At 51.7% G+C, this 24,757-nt stretch overlaps 1 protein-coding gene across 1 annotated transcript in view; it reads left to right on the top strand.

The window, feature by feature from the left end:
- Nucleotides 1-24,757, top strand: part of SLCO2A1 (solute carrier organic anion transporter family, member 2A1) — a 61,527-nt gene that overhangs the window by 19,062 nt on the left and 17,708 nt on the right. Inside the window, exons 5-12 of the mRNA XM_008576100.1 lie at nucleotides 11,870-12,097; nucleotides 12,991-13,089; nucleotides 14,461-14,597; nucleotides 16,581-16,659; nucleotides 17,213-17,377; nucleotides 18,475-18,664; nucleotides 20,351-20,516; nucleotides 22,869-23,032. Coding sequence (XP_008574322.1) covers nucleotides 11,870-12,097; nucleotides 12,991-13,089; nucleotides 14,461-14,597; nucleotides 16,581-16,659; nucleotides 17,213-17,377; nucleotides 18,475-18,664; nucleotides 20,351-20,516; nucleotides 22,869-23,032 — 1,228 coding nt within the window. The remainder of the gene's footprint in view (nucleotides 1-11,869; nucleotides 12,098-12,990; nucleotides 13,090-14,460; nucleotides 14,598-16,580; nucleotides 16,660-17,212; nucleotides 17,378-18,474; nucleotides 18,665-20,350; nucleotides 20,517-22,868; nucleotides 23,033-24,757) is intronic.

Below are 24,757 nucleotides of genomic sequence, written 5' to 3'. Positions count from 1 at the left end.
TATGTGTGGGGGGCTGGGTCTGTGGGGGAGGGGTGTATGTGGGGGAAGTGTGTGTATGTGTGTGGGGCTGGGTCTGTGGGGGAGGGGTGTATGTGGGGGAAGTGTGTGTATGTGTGGGGGGCTGGGTCTGTGGGGGAAGGGTGTATGTGGGGGAAGTGTGTGTATGTGTGTGCATGGGGGTATCGAAATGGAGGGGTATGTGTGAGCAGGAAGTAGGGGGTGGTGGTGGTTGGAGGGGCGTGTGTGGGGGGACAGGGTAAAGTGTGTCTGTGTGTGTTTGTGGGGGGTGAGGAGCGAGTGTGTGGAGGGTCAGGGGTGGGAGTTTCACAACCTGGCCAGTTGGATTTATTTAACCTAAAAAGGAAGAGACAACAAACAAGAGGGAAAAATCACAAAACACATGGGTGTTATTAATTCAACTGAGAGAAAAATAGCCCTGAACAGATGAGCAGAACAAAACCTAATGAGATTTAATGTGGAACATTTTTTAGTGCATTGTGTAGGAAAGAACAGAAATAAGCATGGAGAAATGATAGAAAACACGAGGCTGCCGTGTTGAACATCAGGCAAGGCCGGGGAAGGAGGGAGGGCGGGGGCTGGCAGGAGAGCTGCTGGTCTGCGGGGGGTGCTGAGGCAGCCTCTCTGAAGGCCTGAGCAGTGGATGCAAAAGTACTTGTCCTGCCTCAGGCTCTTTTAACAGCTGTTTCGTGGGCAAGTCACAGAACCCCCCTTGGCCCAGGCCTGTTGGAGGCCTCCATGTGGCTCCCCTGCTCACTAGCCCCCTCAGGCGTGTTCAGTCACTTCCCCTGCTCAGGAATGAGGCCAGGTGGCAGGCCTGCTTTGGGGCCAAGAGTCTAGGAGACATACTTTGTCCTGCTCCCCCGCGAGAGTCACTTCTCAGGGATGGCTGGAAGACGGTGTGTCTTGGACCCAGCTACAGCAGGGGAGATGGTCTCCTTGGGAGTCAGCATCCGTGGTGGACAGGAAGGCTGGTTACTATTCTAGTGGCTTCGGGCACCCTGGGAACACTGTTGGGGAGCGAGGGATAGCCCCACAGAAACAGGGTGCCAGTCCCTTTCCCGCTAGCGGATGTGGTCTGAAGAAACCATTGATCCTCCCTGCGAGAGGCTTTGGGCTCCCCAGGGATCTTAAGAGGAGATAAGGAGGAACTTTCCACCCTTCTTGCCACACTTGGTGGAGCTGAACCTGCTGGCTGGGATCAGACACCTCCTATGGCTTGAAATGGGAACCACCAGGCACATCTGGGCATGTGCTACCCACCAGGAGGTGCAAAACCAACAGAAGCAGCCTCCTTCTCTCAGGAACAAAAGGGATTTTCCGAATTCAGAGGTCAGATCGGCTACAGTCAGTGACCATGTGGGGCTCAGTCATCTAAAGGGGAAGCAGCAAATAGAAGTCAGCATGAGAGAGGACTGACCCACAAACCAGGACCTCAGCAGTCACCTAAGGGGCTGGCTGGTGCTCTGGTATGTTCCAGGGCCCCTTCCTGTTCCCTTCCTGGCCTGGGCTGGAGTTAGGAGAGGTCTGAGCAGAGGAACTCCTTACCCTGGCCCTGCCCGATGACAAGAGCTCCGCTTTTGTCTGTTGTGTACATCGGGCTTCTCCAGAAGCTTTTATGCAGGGAGATTTGGTGGCTGAAGTGTTTGAAAACCATGGCACTAGACCAGAGGTTAACATACATTTTCCATGAAGGACAGGGTTATACATATTTCAGGCTTTCGGATGTAAGGTTGAAGGTATACAACTCAGCTGTTAGTAGCACAAAAGTTCGCGTTGACAATGGAAAAAGGGGCATAGCCACGTTGCAATAAAACCTCTTGACAAAAACTGATTGGGAATTCAGGATTTAGCCCACAGGCTGCAGTTTGCCAGCCCCTGGACTAGATAGTTCCTTAGACCTCTCCCAGGCCCACTGGTGCCCTCAAGCATCGAGAGTCGAACCCCAAGGATGGGGGACCCCAAGTCTGCCTTGATGTGGACAGCCATCGATTGCGGGATCCGGCTCCTCTTTCTCTCCCATGCAACTCTTCTTCCTAGATCTCCCTGAATTCTGCCTTTCTACACTCCACTCTGCGGTCCCAGGTCTGCCTCCTGGAACCACCCAGAACAAACCCATCAGTGCGCAGATGCAGAAGCAGCCATCACATGACCCCAGAGGCTCAGCTTCATTCTTAGCTCCAGTCCCTTCACTTTTCCTCATAAAATAAGGCTTCAGGCCCTTTAGGGGGCCAAGCTGCGTGGCAGAATATAGTGCCCTCAGGGTGGTCTCCCTGGGAAGAAGAGGGAGGGAGTCTCCCCTCTGGATCTTAGGGTCCTCATCAATGCAGGCTGACATTGTGAACTCGTGGTCAAAACACCAGGGACTTTTCCCCATAAATTTTGTCAAGCCAGGCCTCACCTGTCTCGCTGCTAACTAGCTCAATTCTTTGAAATTAAAGTAAAGTTTTATATTTTATCCCACAAGATTCTTTCTCCTCGGCGGCAACCCCTCCTTATAGCCTTGGGTCTGATTTTGAGTTTTCAGCCTTTGAACTCCCTCCGCAGCCATTCCTCTCAGCTTCATGCCATTCACAACATGTAAGCTGTTTCCTGCTTTCACCCAGGTCCGTGACAGCAGAGTTGAATGGCGCACACTTAGGGCCGCCTTCTTTCAGGGTTAGGCTGGCCCACTGGCAGCTGCACTGGGCACACTCTGAGCCAGTTGTCTCTGAGGACTCTCCAGCCACGTGTCCACATCTTGTCTAGCGGGACGATATGACAGGCTTGTCAAAAGGCTTCCTCCAGTCAAGCAACACCATGTTATGGCTTCCTGTTGGTTTAGGAGCCCCATTAACAAAGGAAATGAAGTTGGTTTGGCATGACTTGCATTTAATGAACTCATGTTGGCTCAGCTAACCTTTTTAATTTTTTCTTCAAAGAGCTCATCAGCCTATTGAATAAATCCGTGAACAATAAATTCTGCCTCATACCTGGTGGGGGAGGGGGTGCTAATTAAGCTCGCATCTCTTTGAATAATAAAATTAAATAGCTCAGAGCTGCATCCTGTTCTCTCAGGTAGGTCTTCCATCGCTCCTATCCACTAAAGAAACAGCTTTGATGATTTCAGTGATGAGCCAAGCCAGGTGCTTCTCAGGGTGCCTGAGCGCGGGTAGTCGGGGAGAACACCCCTGACCAGCAGTGTTCCGCCCAGCCTTGTTGGGTAGTGCACATCAGGCCTGCCCCTCACAGCCAGCTCATCCTTCACACAGCCTCCTCAAGCATTTCCCCAGGCCCCCCTCTAGTGCCAAGGTGGCAGTGTGGGAAGGGGTTTCCAGCCTCAGCCTCAGAACTAGTGTCATGGAAACCCAGCCTTGAGAGCAGGGCAGAGTAGCTCCCTCCTTCCACCTACCTGAGCTCATTTTTTCCTTCTCATGTGTAAACTCTTCCAAGCACACCCCCTTGCCCCTTGACTCCTTTGTTATAATCCGTCTAATTGCTAGTGACTGGCACTGATCTTACTTGTCTCTGGTTTCTGGACCCAGGCCCCAAGTTCTTAAAAGCATGGGCACCGTTGCCTGTCTCCAGGCTTCTCCCATCTCCTTTGTGCATTTGAGTTTCTCAAAGTTACTTGTCTCTTTAGATGAAAATTGATCTTTATCGTATGATCACTATGTCTCAAGTTATAATATACTCATTATTTTTAATTCTCATAAGAATATTGCAAAGTAGGTATTTATTATATCCGTTTTGGAGATGAGGACAGTAAGGTTCAGAGATGTCCCCAGACAAGTGAGCGGTAGAACCAAGACTTGGACCTCGTCTGTCTGGCTTCAAAGTGTGAATTTCTTCCATTGCCGCATGATGCGCCCCAGATTGCAAACCCCGATTCTGTATTTTTCTGTTGGGGCAGGAGATTATGTTTTCCTAGTTTCCAAAGATGAAACTTAGAATGCATTTGCACATAGAAATCACTTTATAATGGAGGCTTAGTTTAGTTGGGATAGAACATATATTATTATAATGGGCATTATGGATTAACAAGGCCTTATGGACCCCATTGGGAACGCAATCACTTCTGACTTGCAGACAACCTGATTTACAGAGGACTTGGAGATACCAAATCATGAGTGAGTTCAGGACAGCCCGTTCCAGGCGTGCTGGTGGGTGTTGCCAGAGTTTTCGGGAAGAATTGTTGAGTGGCCGAATTTAGGAGGATGAGGAAATAGGTCCTTCAGATTGGAATGTTCTGAATTAGACTCAAGGAGTTGTGCTGATAGCCCAGGGGCTTGGCACCTTGGCCATGCTTCCAGAGAACTTTCCAGATGCACCCTGCCTTTCCCTGTTGTTCTTGTATGGATTGCTTCTGAGGTTTGGGGCTTGCTAACCTCCTCCCCATTTGACCCTACTCACCCACAAGGTCCCAGATGACAGCCATGCTCCCTTTTGAGCAGGCAGGAAATGCATAGCTCTCAAGAATCATGACTTGAAGGAGAACTTGCTGCTGCCCTCCTGTTCCCTGGCAGGATTCTCTCTGTGCTCTAGCAGAAGGAAGAGAAAGACTAGTCAAAGGAAAACCCCACCTGCCGTGGCCTTCTCATGTTTCTTGATCCTTCTAGAGTTCTCTCTCTGCGCCAGCTCCAGACCTCTGTGCAGAGATCTCTTATTATACCTTTGACAGTCTTCCAGCTGGCCACACCAAGGGGTGGGAAGGAGGCCTTGAAAAACAGAGTGGCCAAGACCTTGGCCTGCCCCAGATATGCCCCATCTCTGTGGGTCCCACCCTAGGGATGCAGACCTTCCTGACAGAGTCTCCTATATTTCTAAAGCCACTGAGGGGTCCAGAAGTTAGGACTGGAATTCTGTATATTTAAATTATGGGATGAGTCAGACAGTTGACTCACGTGCAGCTAGGGTGGTGCTGGGGTAGCTGGAGGAGGGGAGAGGTCCCGGCCTGTTTCTAGTTAGCATTTCATAGCCCTGTGAAAACTGGCAGAGCTAGGCCTCTGATGTCCTGTGGGAATAAAGAATGTGCTCTGATGAACATGATCCTTCCAGAAGTCTGCCTCAGGGAAGATGAGAAACAGACTGACATGCAGCTGTTGAATAGACTACCCTCCCTCCCCCAGACCCCTCAAAGATGGAGGCAGGTGGCCATGGGTGGGCAGGCAGCCTCCACAGACTGTGGTAGCTGCAACAGGCAGGCATTTCTCTGACCTTACAACAGGACATGACATGGTGGGAAGGCCAGAGCTGGCAGCCTCTGAGGAGGAGGGCGATGTGCTACCATAGCTTGAATGAGGCATAGCCAGGCATGGGGCCTTTGCTAGAGTTTCTGAGAAATGGTGAGAGGTTGCTATTTCTTTCCCCACCTGAGCCCGGGCTCCTGAAGAAAGCTGGGGACTCTGCTCCAGGGAGGAGAGGGGTGAAGCAGAGCAAAGAGAGCCAAGCCCCTGATTCTGTCTGCCAGGGGCTGTGCACCGTCACTGTCTCCAGATCAGAGCTGTCCACAGACATGGTCCAGAAGCAAGGTCTCTTCTTTCCCTTCTCCTGCCCCTTGGACTCTACTATCAGCAGAGCAAAGAGAGCCAAGCCCCTGATTCTGTCTGCCAGGGGCTGTGCACCGTCACTGTCTCCAGATCAGAGCTGTCCACAGACATGGTCCAGAAGCAAGGTCTCTTCTTTCCCTTCTCCTGCCCCTTGGACTCTACTATTCCTGTCTTCCTATTTTTAAGAGAAGAGCCTGATGGTCCAAATTCTAGAAGGCTCCACTGTCAGCAGAGTGAGCTGACCAGGGCCACCCACTGCAGGGGGTCCCATCCTTGAGTTCTTGGGAAGCCCACATCTGGGCTGACTGTGACAAAACACCAGTCCTCTCTTAAGGCGCAGGAGCAGCGGGTCCTACCCACTGGCTTGCTGTGCTCTCCCTGGCTCCAGGGCTCAAAGCCTCCCTGCCTTTGGGACAGCTAGCTGCTGCATCCCTGTGGGAAGCCTTGCCCTCTGGGGTTGTATTTAACTGCTGTTCCCTTTTCCCATGTGTCAGAGCTTGATTGAGTTTGGGACCCACTCAGAGTTGGCATGAGCAAAAGTGAGTCCGTCGGGAGATCTTGAGGCAACTTGGAACACAGGATAGGCAAAGAGGAACTCAGGAGACTTGGATGTAATTGAGGCCAATTGATTATTTTTTTTAAATGTACATTTTTGATAAAGGCAACTTCTGATATGTAATCTGATGTTTTTAAAGTTAATGGTAACAGTTAAAGGATCCCCAGAGAGTTTTGCCCCCTGTACACTTCATTGGGTGAAACTTCCTGAGGACTTTTGTGGCATTGGTGTACCACGCAACGTGCCACGTGAAGACTCAATAAGCCAGTCGACATTTTCACAATCTTTCATGACCATTAAATGTCCCACAAAACAGGATTTTGCCAGCCAAGTCAGTGTTCTAATAAATGCGAATTTAGTAAAATAATGACAATCAGCGAAATCAAGAACTAGCACTCTTAAAAGAAACACTTACGCTCTGGCTCTTTGTTTCCCCAGGGGTGTTTCTCACGCCCCTGCTCTCCCGCAACAGCCTGGCCTGTGATCGCCACATGCGCACCTCCAGGCGACACAGTCCCCTTCCACGGCCGGCCTGCGTCCCCCGCCCCACACAAGCAGCCACAGCCACTCACCCACCAGGGCAGCTCTCAACAGGCCAACTCCCCTCCTTACACGTGGGCCTTGCCCTTCCCTCTCCAGTGTGTTCACTGCGCTGCCCCCCTCATGATCTTCACCCTTCTGGGATTTTCCTAGGGTACACCCAGGCCCAGGAGTGGTCACACCTCGGCCTGGCTGTTTGTGTGCCTTCCACACTGTGCTTCCTGCTGTGCGGTGGCGAGTGCCACCCCCGCCTGTGAGCCCCTGCACCTGCTGTGCCTCTCCTCCCCACCTGCCCCTCCCCGCGTTTATCTCCTGTCTACTGTCAATTCCTCTCAGTTCAGAGGCCACTTTCCCTGGGAATCTTCTTCCAGCCCCTCTCCCCCACAACACTGGGTTTGGTGCCTCTCCCATATGCTTCCTGGCACCGTGTGCCAGCTTAGCATGTAGCAGGCAATATTTATTTTAAATGTTGGTAAGATATACATGACATAAAACTTACCATTTAACCATTTTTAAGTGTATAGTTCAGTGGCATCAAGTGCATTCACAATGTTGTACAAATATCCCCTTCATCCATTTCCAGAACTTTTTCATCTTCCCAAACTGCAACACTGTATCCATTAAACAGTCACCCTTCATTCCCTTCTCCCCCAGCCCCTGGCAACCACCATTCTACTTTCTGTTTCTATGAATTCCACTACTTCAGATACCTCATGCACTGGAATCGTGTAGTATTTGTCGCATAATGTCCTCAAGGCTCATCCATGTTGTAGCACGTGTCAGAATTCTCTTCCTTTTTAACAACATTCCATTGTATAGACCACATTTTGCTCACCCATTCATCTGTCAATAGATACTTGGGTTGTTTCTGCCTTTTGACTATCATGAATAATGGTGCTGTGAATATGAGAGTACAAATATCTGTTCAGGTCCCCGCTTTCAATTGTTTGGGGTATGTATATAGAGGTGGAATTGCTGGGTCGTATGGTAATTTTATTTTCATTTTCGAGGAGCCACCATTCTGTTCTCCACAGCGGCTGCACCATCTCACATTCCCAGCAGCCGTGCACAAGGGTTCTGGTTTCTCCACACCCTTGCCGACACTCTTTGTTTTTTGTATTTTGATAATAGCCATCCTGATGGGCATAAACTGATGCTTCATTGTGATTTTGGTAGAACTCGGTCCAGGGCTTTTCAGGACTCAGCATTCTTCTTTTACCCCTGTGAAGCAAGCATCGTCCACTCTGCAGCTAAGGGGACGGCTGCTCAGACCTGCACTTGGTCCTTCAGCGGCTGAGCTGGGGACGGTAGCCAATTCTTGGCACCTCTTTCTCAGTATTGTCATTTGCTTTAAACCGTGCTGGCATATAACATAGACCTGGCTCCGCCATCCCATAGCCTATGAGACAAGATGCCACTGAGAGCCGCTGTCACACGAGAGGGATGGCTCCTCCAAGTATACTTGTGAGTGACAACAGCCCAAGGTTTTAGGGAACTCAGACTTTCTTCATTTCTTCATACAAAAAGTACCCTAAATTTGTTTGAATCTTTGGAAAGAAATACGTGGCAGCAGCCTTTGTATTTATGGACTCAAAGTATATGCCGGCCCTTTAGAAATGCACCTGTTTGGTCAAAGTTGGCACAGGAAGCAAGCAGAGACGTTTGCATGCCAATTTGTTTGGGGGACTGCACAACTGCATTGGCCAGTCAGTCACTCCGGGTCTGGGGGTTTGTATCAGTGCCTGAACCCTTCCCAGGCTGGGCACCAGCTCAGCCTGAACATGATATTTGGTCCTGAGAAGAGCACACGGCTGCGGGGAGCGAGCAGTGAGCTTAACACTCTTCCCTCTTGGTCCAGTAGCAGCTTCTCACCCTGTGCTGTGCTTGGCTTCTCCCGAGAATCCTCTGAGGTCTTTCAAAGTCAAGATCACTGACATAATGAGGCACAGATTCAGGACTAGAACCCAGGCTCTAAGCTCCCAGTCCAGCCCTTCCATCCTCTTTTGGCCTTGCCTGCCTAGGGCCACCCAGACATCCTCCTGGGGAGCCACGTGAATCTGCCAGCACCACACCCATTTCTGGGTGTTGGACATGGGTCAGAGCTGATGGATGGATTCCTGAGTGGGGTGGGGGGTAGGGCAGACATCCACTGTGGTCTCTTTCACAGCAGGAGCATTTTACAATTCTGTGCTTCCAGACTAAAGTGACTGTCCTGAGATTGGGACGCTTGCAGCATTACTGAGCCACACCAGCCTTCCTTCCAGATGACAGGCACAGCCACCAGGCCTGCTGACTGACTGGCACGGTCTGACTTCCCATGTCTGGGCCTCTTTTTGGAACCGTAGCCTTCTAGCTCTTTAATGATCCATGTGGACCTCCCTATCCAGCCACCTATAGTCTCTGTCCCAAGAGAAACTGAGGCTCAGAGAGGTTTAGAAACTTGCTCAAGATCACTCAGCTATCTAGGGGCAGAACCAGTTTTTTACTCCCTATACTGTGTTTATTTCATCCTATTGCCCCAGATTTCAGCAGAACCCCCGGCAGCCAGCCACTTTCCAGGATTCCTCCACCTGGGAGGAAGCAGGTGGAAGGTCCCAGCCACCTACAGAGGTCAGAGAGCTCATGTGTTTGAAAGTGGTTAGGGACAGATGGAGAAATTCTCCCCAAGCCTTGCTCCTCCATCCCTACAAAATGTGTGCTGTCTTTTCAAAGCTGCCATCAGACTTGACTTCAGTATGGACTAAGCGAGACACATGCAGGTTTGAATCCCTGTTCTGCCCCACACCAGCCACTTATGTAGGCCAGTAACCTCCATGAGCAGGAGACGATGCACATCACAGCCTCGGCACAGTGTCTGGCCCATTTGGTAAATGGAAGTTTAAAATTCTGGCACTGGAACTTGGGTTTTTCCAGTAGAGCCTATAAATCCAAGAAAGTGTCAACACCCCGCAAGGAGAGGAGGTGATAGGTGGTGGGGCTGGGCAGAGAAATTCACCCCTTACCTTTGCAAGCCCAGGGCCTGGACTAGAAAGAAGGGCAATGGGGACGGAAGAAAGAACAAGAAATGGGAGAGATGTTAAATTTTGGATATATTTAATTATGAAAAATGTTGTATTTTAAAAACTTTGTTGCTTTATTTCAAAAGTATCATGTGTTCGTTATAGAAAAATTAGAAAATACAGTGAGAGCCTGGCTAGTCGGCCCTGTTGGTTGGAGTACGGTGTTGATAACACCAAGGTCAAGTGTTCGGATCCCCATACTTGCCAGCTGCCAAAAAAAAAAGAAAATACAATAAGGGAAATAACAAAAGATCAGCACAATACTGTCACCCAGAGAGCACCACAGTCTTCCAGAGGTTTTCTGGCCCTGGTGGTTGGAGTACGGTGTTGATAACACCAAGGTCAAGTGTTCGGATCCCCATACTTGCCAGCTGCCAAAAAAAAAAGAAAATACAATAAGGAAAATAACAAAAGATCAGCACAATACTGTCACCCAGAGAGCACCACAGTCTTCCAGAGGTTTTTTTTCTGCTTGTTCCATTAGTCCACGTAACTTTTATGAATTAGGGATCATATCCTTCTCCAAACTACTAGTTATTTTTTGAACCTAGCAAGACGTTACAGCTGTCTTTCCATGTCAATAAGGCTATATTCTCTTAGAATTACTAAGAGGCTGCATATGTATTTATTTGTTTGTTTGTTTGTTTATGTATTGGGGGGGCAGCTGGCTAGTGCAGGGATCTGAACCCTAGGAAGCTGCATATTATTTCACCATGTGGTTGGACCACTCTATTGAATTCTGCATTGAAAGGCAGGAGAATAGGTGGGGACTGGGAAGAGGGACATACAGAGGGACACTAATCAAAGTCTGGGGCTGGCCGCTGGCCTGGATGCACCGTTCCCTGCACACAGCTGGTGCTGGGTCTTGATGACCTTGACTAGACCGACACCTTGGCCCCCTTTGCTTCCTGGGGCCGGCCTCCCTGACTGACAAGGGAGCCCCCACCCCCGTGCCAGCAATTTTCAAACATGTCCTGTGCAGTCATCATCGTAGAGGACAGGTGACACTGGAGCCAGGCTGGACCAGGCATGTGTGTCTGGGGCGAGGGGAAAGGACAGTGAGCAGGGCAGACCCCCTCCCCAGCTCCACCTTCGGGGACATCCCGGAGACCAGCAGCACTGGGCAGAGTCCAGTGCGAGGAGCAGATCTAGTCCACGGCTCTCATTCTTCCCCTCTGTGGGGCTTTGAGGCCCACCTAGCTCAGGGTCATACCCTCTCTGGGAGCACCACAAGTGACAATTAAACTGAATCTCATTAGTGTTAAGTGAACAACCCCGAGGAGCGAGGTCAATGATGTCAGTGGTTTCCTCCAATGAGGCAGGAAACAAAAGGGATCTCATGGGAAGGAGCCGTCAGAACCCTCAAGGCCTTGGAGAGCCGACAGTGCTGATTGTTTAGTGTGGGCCAAATTCAAAACAGGCATGGGAGTGGCAGGCCACCTGGCGAGGTCCACCGCCACAGGAGCCACGATGCCCACAGGCCACACTGGGGGTGTCTGGGACCCTCACAGAAGGGCCTAAGGGACAGCCTGGCTCCTTTGGGTGCATCTTCAACTCTTGCATTTGTCAGATGAGAGGTTGAACGAGAGGGTCAGCTTCAGAAGTTCTGTGATTCTTGAGAGCTGCCCAGGTGTAGTAAGGACATTAAATGTCTTTAGTAGTAGGTCCTCCAGTGTGACTCCAGCTGGGCTCCCAGAGTCATGACCCAAGAGGGACACAGCCCAAACTGGAGGTGACACTGTCTTCTTTGTGACAGAATGGCCTCGGTCCTGCTGAAGAGAACCTTGGGGGCCCAGAGCACCATGCTGAGCACAGGGTTGCCAGAGGCCGACAAGCCTGGGATCTAACCATGGGTCCCCCTTTTCCAGCAGGGTAACCCCATGCCCCAGGGCTGAAGGTCCTGATCTCTCTCTGCCCAGCTGCCCTCCGGTGCCCATAGAGGAGAGAGCTGGACAACCTTGAGAGGCAGATTCCTCTCCCACCTGAGAAGGGCTGCTCCTGGAGCCATGAAGCCCTCACTCCACCTTTCTCCCCTTTGTTTCTAGAGTCCCTCCTTCTGGCCGACAGAAGGACCATGTCCCATTTGCCAGCACAGCCTCTGGCCCGGGTTGGCCCTTCCCACGCCGGGAGGCTGGGGTGGTGGTGATGGGTGTGTGCTCTTGTTGCAGGGAACAGCAGCCGTTTCCAGGCCGAGCTCTGTCAGAAGCATTGGCAAGATGTGCCCCCCAGTAAGTGCCACAACACCACCCAGGAACCCCGGAAGGAGACCAGCAGCATGTGGGGCCTGATGGTGGTCGCCCAGCTACTGGCCGGGATCGGGACAGTGCCCATTCAGCCATTTGGGATCTCCTACGTGGATGACTTCTCAGAGCCCAACAACTCACCTCTGTACATCTGTGAGTTATGGGCCTGAAGAGGGCTGGGGGAGCGGGGAGGGGGGCGTGTACGCCTGACTTGACACTCGCTGAGTCCCTGGGGACTGAATTGAGGTCTGAGCCTCTTTGCCCACACACAGCAAATGAGTGCATAGGTCTGGGGGTCAGATGAACCTAGTTCGAACACCCACTCTGTTACCTCCCAGCTGTGTAATCCTGGGCAAGTGGCTGAATCCAGGGTCTCAGGTTCCTCGTCTGCAGGATGGAGGTAATATTATCTGTGTGCTGCGTGACTGTGCGATTACATGAGATGATGTGTGTAACCACATAGCCACATGCCAGGCACAGGTAAATCCTAAACCAACAGTATCTGCTGCTGCTGCCCAGTCCTCCAGACACAGGCCAGGGCACACATGTCTTCTCTGAGCTGTCCACTGAGGGGCAGGTTGGCCTCAAAACAGCACATGCAAAGCAGATAGCAGATGACCATCTGAACTCCCAGATCATTCCTTCAGAACAAGCCTCATGGAGCATCCTCAGGGCACATACTCCAGACCAGACAGACCACCCACAGGCTCTGTGGCCCCGTAAGCTCCTGCCGGGGCCACCAGCATCATATGCACAGGGAGCTTCACCCATCCACGCACCCGTGGGCTGGCATTTTTTAAACGCTATGGATGCTGTCTCCTTCCTGGCAAGCAGGTCTTGCTGGCAGCTGGCTGAAGGAGAAATAGCCTGGGTTCTGCATGTCTTGGGATCTTGAGCAGTTCTGCCCTTGTCTGTGGGAGATGCCATAGGCATGGGTTTGTCAGGGCCAGGGAACAGATGGGATGACATCTGAGGAATCCCCCTTAGCTTGGGAGCCCAGGCCTGCCAAGCCCCCTCAGCCTCTTTTCCCTTGCTTCTATTTCCAGCCATCTTATTTGCGATCTCTGTATTTGGACCGGCTTTCGGGTACCTGCTGGGCTCTGTCATGCTGCAGATCTTTGTGGACTATGGCAGGGTCAACACAGGTGAGTGTATGCAGAGGACACCCACTTCATCCCCAGTTCCAGAAAGCAGGCCCCATGTCCATCAGGCCAGGGGATGAAGCTCCAACTCCAAATGCTCATTGCCACCTCACTGACTCATTCCTGCACTTCCTCTCTGCCTCAGTTTCCTCATCTGTAAAGTGGGGCTAATGATAGTAAAATAGAGTTGTAAAGATTAGAAAAAGCCTAATATATATTTAGAAGATAACAGGTATGAGCTTGTACTCTTCAAAAATAGTACAGACTAAATCACTGTGTATCTTAGAATAAGAAAATGTGGTCCGTAGACGTGGGGCTAATGATAGTAAAATAGAGTTGTAAAGATTAGAAAAAGCCTAATATATATTAAGAAGATAACAGGTATGGGGGCCGGCCCGGTGGCGCACTGGATACTGCGCCACTTGGGAAGCGCGGCGGCGCTCCCGTCCGAGGGTTCGGATCCCACATACAGACCGGCTCCCGCTCACTGGCTGAGCGAGGCGCGGGAGCAACACCGAGGCTTGCGATCCCGTTGCCGGTCCCCGGTCCAGTACGGGGGCAACACTGAGGGTTGCGATCCGTTGCCGGACACGGAAAAAAGACAAAAAAAACCTGTCATTGTTTGACTGGAAACTATTCTGCCACTTTCTCCCTCCCTCCGTATAGTTTCTTTGCACAGAGAAACACAGTGGCAGGCTTTTAGATGTGTGTGGGAGAATTGCCAGGAGAAAGCTTCTCCTTGGGAGGCCAGGCAGCCCACACTGTCCATGGTTGTTTCCTCAGGCTCCTAAGGCTCATTGGGCCTCCTTTGGGAGGCAGTAGAGATCAGTGGTTAAAAGTGCAGGTTTGGGCACCAGGAAGACATAGGCTTGAAATTCATCAATGAAATGGCCCTTGCTGGCCTTCACCTTGGACAAGGGACTTAACTCCTCAGATCCCCGGTTCTCTGATTGGTTAGGGGTAGGTAGATGTAATTCCTGCCTCGAAGACTTCCTCGGAGAACCTGGTGGGGCAATGGATGTAAAGCGTGTGGTCTAGGTTGGGCCCATGGTAAGCCCTTGGGGAGTCTGCTCCCTTCGTCATTATTCCTGCCAAGGGCTGGGAATAAAATAAGGTGACGTGAAGGTACTGCCCCCTTTCAGCCTGGGGATTTTCTGATGCTCTGCTTCATGTGCAGTGGCCTCGGTTCTCTGGGAAGACCGGAATGGCCTGGAGAGGAATGTTGTCGTGACTAAGGTTCTAGCTCATGGCTTGCCTCTTCTCCATCATGGGAACAAAGTCAGTAAGGCTCCCCCTGACCGGGGGTTCTATTTCCAGTAAGGTGAGATCATGCATTCATTCAACGAACATCTGTATCTTTTGTTTTCTCTTCAGCCACAGTTAACTTGAGCCCGGGTGATCCCCGATGGATTGGAGCCTGGTGGCTAGGCCTGCTCATTTCTTCAGCCTTCTTGGTTCTCACCTCTTTCCCCTTTTTTTTCTTTCCTCGAACAATGTCCAGAGGGGTGGAGGTAAGATTCTGAAAGCCTATGACTCTACTTATAGTAATTTAAGAAAGGGAAGTGGGGGTAGAAAATAAACAGAGCTGAGAAGTTGCAGCAGGTTAAGCAAATTCTGGGTGAAATCTAAACAAGTTTCATGATGTAGGGCTTCTCGGAGGCTTTGAGAGGTGAGGATGCTGATGAATTTCCAAAAGATGGTGTCTCCTCAGTGTTCCCTTACCACATTAGCATCTCAAGGATCAGGATGGTCAGGGAACGTATTTTGGAAAATGCTGAGTTCATCTAAATTGGGCTAAAGGGTTAAGAGCCAGTCAAAGCTGAGTACGTGACCAGTGCAGTTGATTTTTGCATTAAATAGGGCCTGTTGATGTCTGAACCTGAAGGACTGAGTGAGAAGTAGATTCCTAGCACTGAAGAGTGGGAGGGAGGTCTGAGAGTCGAGCAGGGTGACCTTCCATGCATCTTCCAGTCATGTCTGGTGGGGAAAGGAGTCAGGAAAAGACAAGAATGGAAAATAGGGAAGACAAGTCTGGGTGGGGTCCTTGATGGTAGGCTGATGGGTCTAAAACTTGTTCTAATCCCAGGGAGCTCTGAGGCTCTGCAGTGACTGGGTGGCCAGTTGGGTGGCAACATGGCAGCTAGGCTGAGGTTGGGGACAGCAAAGAGTGAAGGTTGGGATCTGACGAGGCTGGTGCAGAGGCCTGGTGTGAGGCCGGTGCAGAGGCCTGGTGAGCAACGGGGAATGCAGCTGCCCAGGGCCATGGCTGCTGGAGAACTGGGACAGGGCAAGGACGGACGTTCCCGGAGGGGTGTGGCAAAGGACTCAGCAGGGAGCTGCGAGGCTGGTGCAGAGGCCTGGTGAGCAACGGGGAATGCAGCTGCCCAGGGCCATGGCTGCTGGAGAGCTGGGACAGGGCAAGGACGGACGTTCCCGGAGGGGTGTGGCAAAGGACTCAGCAGGGAGCTGGATTGGAGCAGAAGAAGGAGATCAAGTTCGTACCAAGGCTTTGAGCCAGAAATAGAGCTTGGTGTCTGGCAGTGAGGTGTATGAAATCTCAGCCCAGCTGTGGGAAGAGGAGCAGGGGGAGAAGGACCTCAGCTCATCTTGGGAAGCATGTCAGAGGTTGGCAGCACATCATGGTGGTTTGGGGGTCAGGCAGACTTGGTTTGACTGCAGTTCTGCTACTTATAAACTAGCTGAGTGAGCTTAGGCCAGTTGCTTTGTTCCTACACTTCCTCCTCAAAATCCTTGAGATAATTAGAGAGCTGCTGGGAAGGAGGCTGGAGGAAGGAGACAGTGCTGGCACGGTGCCCAGCATGGAGCAAGCGCTGCATAAATGGGAGCACCTGATCCCATTGATGAGTTCCCTAGAAGATCCTGACATGTCAGAGCGCAGGGGCCTTGCATGTGTGTGGCGGTTCAGAGCTGGGGCCCTAGGCCGGAGCTGACAGTTGAGAAGAGGTAGGCAAGTTCACTGAGACAGTATGCCCAGGAAGTGCAGGCAAAGAGCTAGGACAGAGCCTAGAGCAGGACTCACCTGTGGGCCCAGAAGGAAGCAGGGACCCCAGAGAGGAGACAGAAAGGGAGAGCTGGCAACAGGGCATTCTTGACCAGAGTGTCCCAGAATCGAGCAGCCCTGGAATCCGAGGGTGGGGAGAAGTGTAGCTATGACAGATAGAGAAGGGGCAGGATCCAGGAAGACACCTTTGGCATTGGACATGGGAAAGTTAGATATGAAGTAATACGCCCATAGGTATGGTGGGTGGCATTGGCACAGATGCATTCTGGTCATCCGCCAAGGCACCAGCTCACTGAAATGCGGATTGTGTTTGCTTCAAGAGCACATTCTCTGGATGCCCTCCCATACACTCACACCTGGGGGTCTCATAGCTTCCCAGCCCTGAGCACTGAGACCCTGGGGCCAAGGGCCCTGGGAAGGGTGGCTGCAGCAAGCCAGTGCCATTAACACTCACCCCCTTTGCTGCCTTCAGCAGTCTCCTGCCGTGGTGGACGAAGCAAGGAAGATGGAAGAGGCCAAGCCGAGAGGCTCCCTGGTGCATTTCATTAAACGTAACTGACCCGGCAGCCCTGGGTGGGCTGGTTTAGGGTGAGGGGTGGTCGGGGGGCCCCAGCCCATGCGTGTGTGTGGTAAGGGACAAGAAGAGCAGGTGTTCTGTAACCAGCTCATCTCCTAGGTATGCATGCAGCTCAGGAGGAGTTCTGCCAGGGATCCTGGTGCCTGCTTCTTTGCAGGTACCAGGAGACCCCAGTTCAGGCAGAGTCAGCCTGCACTCCATGGTCTGGCCCCATGTTCTTCTGTGTCCTCCCTTCATGTGGAGGTGGTGCTCACACGAGAGACTGTTGCCAGTGTTGGTCCTATTTCTATCAGCCTGCCACCTGGTTTCTTTTAGGCACATCTCATTTTATTTAGTCCCTGGGCATGTTGAGTGGGAGTCTGAGTAGCTACATGCTCCTAAACTGGCCACTAAACATCTTGGTGCTTCAGGTTCTGCCCCAAGAAGAGAGGGGCTGCCTGGAAGGAGGCGGCAGGGCAGTGGCCGGTCTCGAGGTTCCCTGTGATGGCTGCCCAAGGGCCTGGCCCCTGATGGAGGTCTGTTTGCAGGGTTTCCCCGCATCTTCCTGAGGCTCCTGATGAACCCGCTCTTCATGCTGGTGGTCCTGGCCCAGTGCACCTTCTCCTCTGTCATTGCTGGCCTCTCCACATTCCTCAACAAGTTCCTGGAGAAGCAGTATGGCGCCTCAGCATCCTATGCCAACTTCCTCATCGGTGAGACCAGCGGGCACTGCAGGAGCAGGGCGTCTCTGCTCGAGGGAGGGGCTGGGCGTCTGGCCACCCATCCGGGGACAGGCAAAGGCCAGACAGGATGCAGACAGGAGCCAGAGGAGGACTTGCCGAGGAGAAAGAATTTTAAGGACATTTTTCCTGGTTGGCAACCTAGAATGTTCTTGGCAGATTTCTGGGACTCCTATCATTCCAGTCAGGACTGGGTGGAGACGGGGGTCTGCCTTCCTTTCCATCAAGGGGCTGAGAGTCTGACAGCCTCCCAAATGCCCTGACATCAGCAGGGTCAACAGGAAAGAGGGAGGATCGAATTGGGGATTAGACAAAATGCCTCCTGGGTCTTTTTCCTTCTCCAGGGACTTGAATCCGTTTGCTTTGGTGAGAGTATGTGGCCCAGGGATTCTCAACCCTGGCTGCACTTTAGGCTCCTCTGGAGAGCTTCACAAAATACAGATGCTCAGCCCTACCCTAGATGGATGGAACCAGAACCGCTGGAGGTGGGGCCCAGCGTCAGTGTTTTCTACAGCTGAGGTTGAGAACCACTGATGTGGTTCCACCAAGTACCCACAGGAATTATTGGGCCCAACCCCCAAGTGAGCTTGACCATATGGATTTGGCAAGGTGGTCAGGGCATGAGATTTGAGGGTGACTCCCTGTACCCCCCGACCTCCTCCTGTGTGGCCCTTGACTGTGACATCACCCCTCTGGCCTTGAGCGTCTGACTAGTAACTCAGGGTCACCACCCTTGCCTTGCTAACCCCATTGGTCACAGTAAGGATGCATCAAGGGCCCAGATAATGAAAGATGCTTAATAAATGCACATTCAACCCACATCCCTTGGGTGGCTAGGGCCCCACTTTATTCTTTGCACAGGCAGGGCAATCCTCTATGTCAAGATAATGCTCTAGATGTGCTGGCAAACAGTAAGTGGTCAACTAATGCCAGCTGTTACTATTCTAGTTTAACATATCAAAAGTTCCGTCGTGAGGCTGCACCCCCTTCTCGGTGGTCTGACTAGGTGTCTGCAGTTCACACACAGTCAGGCCTGCGCACCCACAGCAGCCTCTTCCCTCCGTCTGCAGGTGCTGTAAACCTCCCCGCTGCGGCCCTGGGGATGCTATTTGGAGGGATCCTCATGAAGCGTTTTGTTTTCTCTCTGCAAACCATCCCACGTGTGGCTGCCACCATCATTACCATCTCCACCATCCTCTGTACCCCTCTCTTCTTCATGGGATGCTCCACCCCAGCCGTGGCTGAGGTCTACCCTCCCAGGTAAGGGGAATAAAGGGTGCAGAGATACCCTTTGCTAAGGCCAGAGCCTGGATCTGGCTGCTATACCTCTTCCTTCCTGCCTCCAGCACTTGCTTCTCCCCTGTTCACTTTTGATCTGATCTCTCACATGGCAACTTAGAAAATCAGGTCTTGAGTAGTATGTTCCTTTATGAGAAGAGATCAAAGGGTCCTAGTGGGCCACTAGCAATCAGAGTTAGGGTTCTGTTTTTTAGGAAGCAGCAAAAACTAATTAGTTTGGTATGAGGATGACTCTGTAGGACTGTGAGCCACAAAAACTGAGAAATGAGCTATGGTTAGCATCAGCTCTGTGTGGGCTAGAATTGCAGAGCATTCACTGAGCTACTGGAGAGAGAGATGAGAGAAGACTTGAAAGATCTGGAGAAGATCAATGAAAGTGATGGCAGACTTGGAAAATTAGAGCAGGTGAGGAGGAGGGCAGGTAGAACATACCTGTCCGTTTGCATGAAGCAATATGAGTCGTGCATTTTAAGTCCAGCTTCACGTTCAGAAATGGCTTTAGAGCCCTGTGACGTGAAGGATGCTGAGCAACGAGCACACTCATTGTTTCCTGGGTGCCACCACTCAACGACCTTTTCTTTTAGACTTTGCCTCATGAGATTGCAACATCTGGAGACACTGTGCCTTTCAGCCTGTTTTTTTTTTTTCCTCTTTCTCTTTGAAATAATCTCCTCTGTCTTTGGTGGGTGAAGGAGAGAAGGGGTATGAGGAAAGGGAGGGTCGCCCAGGGCAGGACAGTCACCCTGGTGTGTATGCTCTTCTGTAGGCTATGGATTGTGAGAAGCCGAGAAGGCTTGGGGCCGTTTGGTGGCTTTCACTGGGAGTTTAGCACACCACTTTGTCATCACACAGGCCTGGATTCTAGTCTTGTTGCTCTTTACTCATTGGGGGAAGTTACTTGTCTGAGCTTCTGTTTTCTCATCCACAAAAGGCAAACAATTAATTGTAGACTTACCATGATGACCGTGCATGAGAAGTTCCTGGGCACAGTGGCACACAGAGATGCCCCATAAATGTTAACTGTCACTAATGTAATTATTTCAGTGAAGCTCTGTGCTGTGGCTTGTCAGCCCCTATCCCAGCCCTCCCCAACGAAGATCATGAATATCAGATGGGGGGCTGGGGGGACAGTAAGATCAGCCAGTGAAATCCCCTTGGTTGAAGCTCAGGGGGTGCAGAGTGACCTGGGCAATGTCCTCATTGCCCCAGGAGACAGGCAGCCAACCAGAGCCTGGATTGCCTCAAGAGGTCCCGGCCACTGCCTCCAGCCTGAGCCCAGCGGGAGGAGGAGGGACGGTTGCCTGTGACTTCCCCCTTGCATCTGCCATTTCTGTCATCAGGGACCCGGTTGGTTGATTGTCTTGACTCCTGCTATGGCAAGGGGTTTGCTGACCAGGCCTTTCCAACTGAGTAATTGGTGGGTTTGGGCTAAGCCGCAGAAGAAACGGAGAGGTGTTGTGACCATTGAACAGTGGCAAATTCACCGTTGGCTCCAGTAGGTATAATTCAGATCCAGGTTGGCAATGACCCAAGACAAATAGAGACGCACAGGCTCATTAACCAGGCCAGGAATTTGCACGGCTGGAGTATAGAGTTTTTTCTTTGGTCCTACTTTGTTTGATTCCTTGTTTCCTGTTTTGCTGACAGCACATCCAGTTCTACACATCCGCAGCCGCCTGCCTGCCGCAGGGACTGCTCGTGCCCGGATTCTATCTTCCACCCGGTCTGCGGAGACAATGGAGTAGAGTACCTCTCCCCTTGCCACGCAGGCTGCAGCGACATTAACGTGAGCTCTGCAGGCACCAAGCAAACGGTAGGGGCTCAGTGTGTCCCTTCGAAGACTGCTCGCCGGCACCAGGATGGGCAGGGCTTCATGCACTCTCATTACCAGCATCCTGGCCTCCTCTGGGCCGCACCCAGCCTCTCTCCACCTCCCCTTCCCTGATGTCATGACCAGATGTCTACAGCCTAGAGTCAATCAAACATTGGCCAATGTCCAACAAATTCACATTCTTGAGGCCTAACAATGCTCAGAGCAGAAACAAGTCAAAGCACTCCATCAGCTGAGTCCTTCGAGCCTAATCCTGACGGATACTAATGGGCATCTCTGAGCCCTGCATCCTGGCCATGTTGCAAAGCCATATGCCCTGGCCCAGATATATCAAGCAGAGAGGGCCTCTGTGACATGAGCCTGGAAGGTTAGGGCTGGAAGTGGTAGTCGAGGGCATTTGAGTCAACCCCTCAGCTCCTAGGAACAGCCACATGACTGGCCTGAAGTCATGCAGCTATTTAGGGGCAGATCTGGGACCAGAATCCAGAGCCCTGCCTTAGCCTGGGGCACTTCTGTTCAAGGCCATGTGTCTTCTGGCCACCAGCCTTCCACTGAGGCAGCCCACATTCACTGTGGCAAGGTCCTATCCATCCCTCTATGAGTGCGACTGTCTAGGATCAGCCAGCAGCAAACCAACTCATTTGTCCAGTTATTGAACAAAGTAAACACTGGCACAGCCACAGGTGCTGAGGACATGGTGGTGAACCTATCAGACAAGGTCTCTGCTCTCATGGAGTTTGCATACTATCAAATACATGCTCAAGATAGTTTTAAAAAGTTAACCATGCCATGGAGAGATTTAATGGGACAGAGAGTGCCTGGGGCTTCCCTGAGGAGGTGACATTAGAACTGAACAGCTAGAAGAACAGAACCTGGGAGCAAAGAATTCCAGACAAAGGGACCAGCAAATGCAAGCCTCCAGGGCATGAATGTACTGGGCATGCTACAAGAGGAGAGACAAGGCTAGTGTTGGCACTAAGTGAAGAGCGTCACCCTGCTGGGCCAGGGACCAGGCAGGCGCCAGAGCCAGCTTGGCCAGAGCCAGCCAGGCCAGGCTTCGGAGTCAAATGTTCTTTTCCCTGGGAGCAATGGGAAGTCTATGCATGTACCATAAGGGTGCCCCGAGGAGTGAATGTGCCTTATTCCCTTAAACCTGTGTGGAGGGCACGGACAACGCCAGCCCCCGGTGGCCGCCCCTCTCTGTGAGGACAGGGCAAGGCTGCATCTCAGCCACCTTGTGGGTGGACAGAGGAGTGTGGCTGTCAGGCAAAGGGAGGGCGAGGAGCTAGGACAAGATGCTCTCTTCGTTGCCTTCCGGTTGGAAGAGTTTGTGGTGGCTTCTGTGGTTTTCTTATCTTTATTTACTCACCTCTGACTCATATACTTCCAGAAATAATCTTGACAAGTTTCCAATAACAACACAAGTACATCAAAATAAAAATCCATTAGCATAATATCAAGGAAAAAAATAGCAAATTATAAGGAAAAAATCTACACCTAAAAAATCCAGACTGAGGGAGGTAAGAGCAATATTGTATATAACTTATTTCTGAGCTTCTTAGGAGCCAAGGTAAAGAGGGTGCATAGTTCTCACCGTCTGGTAGAAGGAAGCATATGAGCTCATTAGTTCTAAATATCTGCTAAGACACTTAAATGGTCAGAGACTGGACCATCAGATACTGCAGAAAGAAGGCAAAGACCACCAGACACAAGGAGTGGCTGACAAAGTGAGTTGTCCAACAGTACTGAGCCACATGGACCTGCAGACTTGAGACAGGGTCCTCCTTCTCTACAGTCCTTTATAGACAGAAGAAATTCCTCTCAGGCAGGAAGCTCCAGAAAAGGCCTGACAGATGCAGAGTTCAGGGGATTCCATTGAGTTCCCACCGTTCTCCTCTTATTTGTACCTTCCCCTACAATCAACAATGAACAGCAAAAACAACCCGCAAAACCACTGCTGCTGGGCTTGGGGGACATGGCCCAGAGAAGAGCCTTCCCAGGCCCCTGGCTCCAAACTGGGTGGACCTTGCCTGGTAGTGGGATCCTGGGTACACAGATGCAGATGTGACTGCTGGAGGAGCCCTGCCCATGCTGGATAGCTGGTTTTGGTGAAGACGGTTTCTGTTACCCAAACAGTGATAGAGGCAGGACCCCTGGGACAGCTCGAAACCATCTGCTGGTCTCTGCAGCCTCACTCAGCTTCTCTGGAGACCTGGAGGGCAGAGGGATTGACACTTGAGGGACTCGGGCAAGAGCTGATGCAGACATATGAAGTGTGTGGAGGTGAAATAATAATGGTAGATTTCCCCCTTTTCACTCCCTTTCCTCTTCTAGACCTATTTGAACTGCAGCTGTGTGACTGGCGGATCTGCATCAGCCAAGTCGGGGTCATGCCCCATGCCCTGCGCCCACTTCCTGCTCCCGGCCACCTTCCTTATCTCCTTTGCAGCCCTGGTAGCCTGCATTTCTCACAACCCCCTCTACATGATGGTTCTGCGGTGAGTGGTGCCTCTCAGGGTCCAGGGGCTCAGCTCCTCCTTCCCCGCTTTCCCTTTGACTTGACGACCAGTCGCCCACTCTCATCTCTCCTCCCTTTTCTGGCCCTCAGAGTCCTTTCGCAATGTGCAAGTTTCAGTAATGCAGGAAAATAATACTGATGGCAGCAGGCTCTGTGCTGGGGTCCTCATTGCATGGGCCCATTCAGTCCCACAGCCTCACGTGACGCAGGCCCTGCCAGCACCTCTGTCCTGCACCTGGCGGGTTAGATCACCAATCCAGGATGCAGAGCCAGAATGGCTGAGCCACCTGTCAAAGCCAGGCTGCCTGGCTCCACGTTGTGGAAATGCCTGGAGGTTGATTGTTAAAGCCTAAAAGAACTAAGAGGAGGAAAGAGAACTCAGCTGGATGCATAAAGTAAAGGGAGGAAGATGAGGAAAGTTCCAGAGACAGAGAGATGGCTATAGAGAAGGATGAAGTCCCAGTGTGCTAGGAGCCAGGAGCACGTCCTCAGGTCTGGAGGAGAGGCTGGCCAGACTAGGAGTGGCGAGGTGGCCAAGCACGGCTGGCGCTGAAGTGCCCCTGGGCTTTTTACAGGGAATGACCCTCCCTTCACCTCACTCTCCGAAAGGGGAAAACATTTCAACCAAGTTCACCTAATCTACCCACTGCCCATCTCACTGTTCCCTGCCCTCTGTCCTCACCCACCTCACAAGCAGAGAGGGGATAACACAGGATTTGGATTCCTGGTGCAGGTTCAAAGCCCCCACTTTGCCACATACTGTCTGAATGTCCTCAGGTGTTGCCTAATGTCACCGAGCCTCAGTTTCCTTATGTATGAAATGGAGATAATGATGTCTACCTCAAAGGGTTGGTGTCAGCATTGTACGGTAAATTGCTTTGTATACATATTGGTTAATTATGGCTAATATTGGTTAATCATGACTTATTGGTTAACAAGTTATATTGGTTGATTATGACTGTTAACCAAATAATACTAATAATTATTAATAGCTAGTGAGTGCCCATGACCTGTTTTCCCAAGAGGGCTAGTTGATGAGTGGGGAGCAGAAGCAGCCTTTTGTTGGGATCTGGGATGTCACCCTATTTAAAAGTTAGCGGTCAGGTTAGCTTGCAAGCTTCCAAGGCACAGTTGCTGTTGCTGTTTCAGTGATGCTGGCAGAGGGCACAAGACCCCTGGGTCAAAGACGGAGGGCTTAGTTCCTCATGCCATAGCATGCAGCATGACTTTGACTCACTGCTGGGTGCATCCACCCTGAGAAATGGCCCAGGAAAAGAGCAGTCAGGACGCTGCATTCTTAGCACACCCAGCAAGAACGTGTGGGGATGCTCAGTGCCCGTGGCATGTGGCCTGCCCCAACATCATTGTCCCCTTCTTCTTTACTCTCCCCATCCTGTGCATATTCCAGTCCTGACACTTTCACCTGAGGCCCTGGAGTAGGTTCCTTTCTTACATACAGGGTCAGGTGGACCACGGTGGACCCACTAACCCTGAGATAAATCTGCATGGGGCCATGAGAGGAGAGGGGACAGGGTAATCTCATGGGGAAGTCCCTGAGAAGCAGAGAGAGAGGGCCAGTCTCTGTCAAATCCCCTCCCTGGGCCGGCCCGGTGGCGCACTGCTACAGTGCGCCGCTTGGGAGCACGGCGGCGCTCCCGCTGAGGGTTTGGATCCCACATACAGACCGCCCCCCCCCCCCCGGCTG

This window comes from Galeopterus variegatus, unplaced genomic scaffold, assembly GCF_000696425.1.
Source record: "Galeopterus variegatus unplaced genomic scaffold, G_variegatus-3.0.2 Scaffold1287, whole genome shotgun sequence".
NCBI classification, from domain to species: Eukaryota; Metazoa; Chordata; class Mammalia; order Dermoptera; family Cynocephalidae; genus Galeopterus; species Galeopterus variegatus.
The sequence above is the reverse complement of the archived record's forward strand: the minus strand, read 5'-3'. Positions and strand labels throughout refer to the sequence as shown.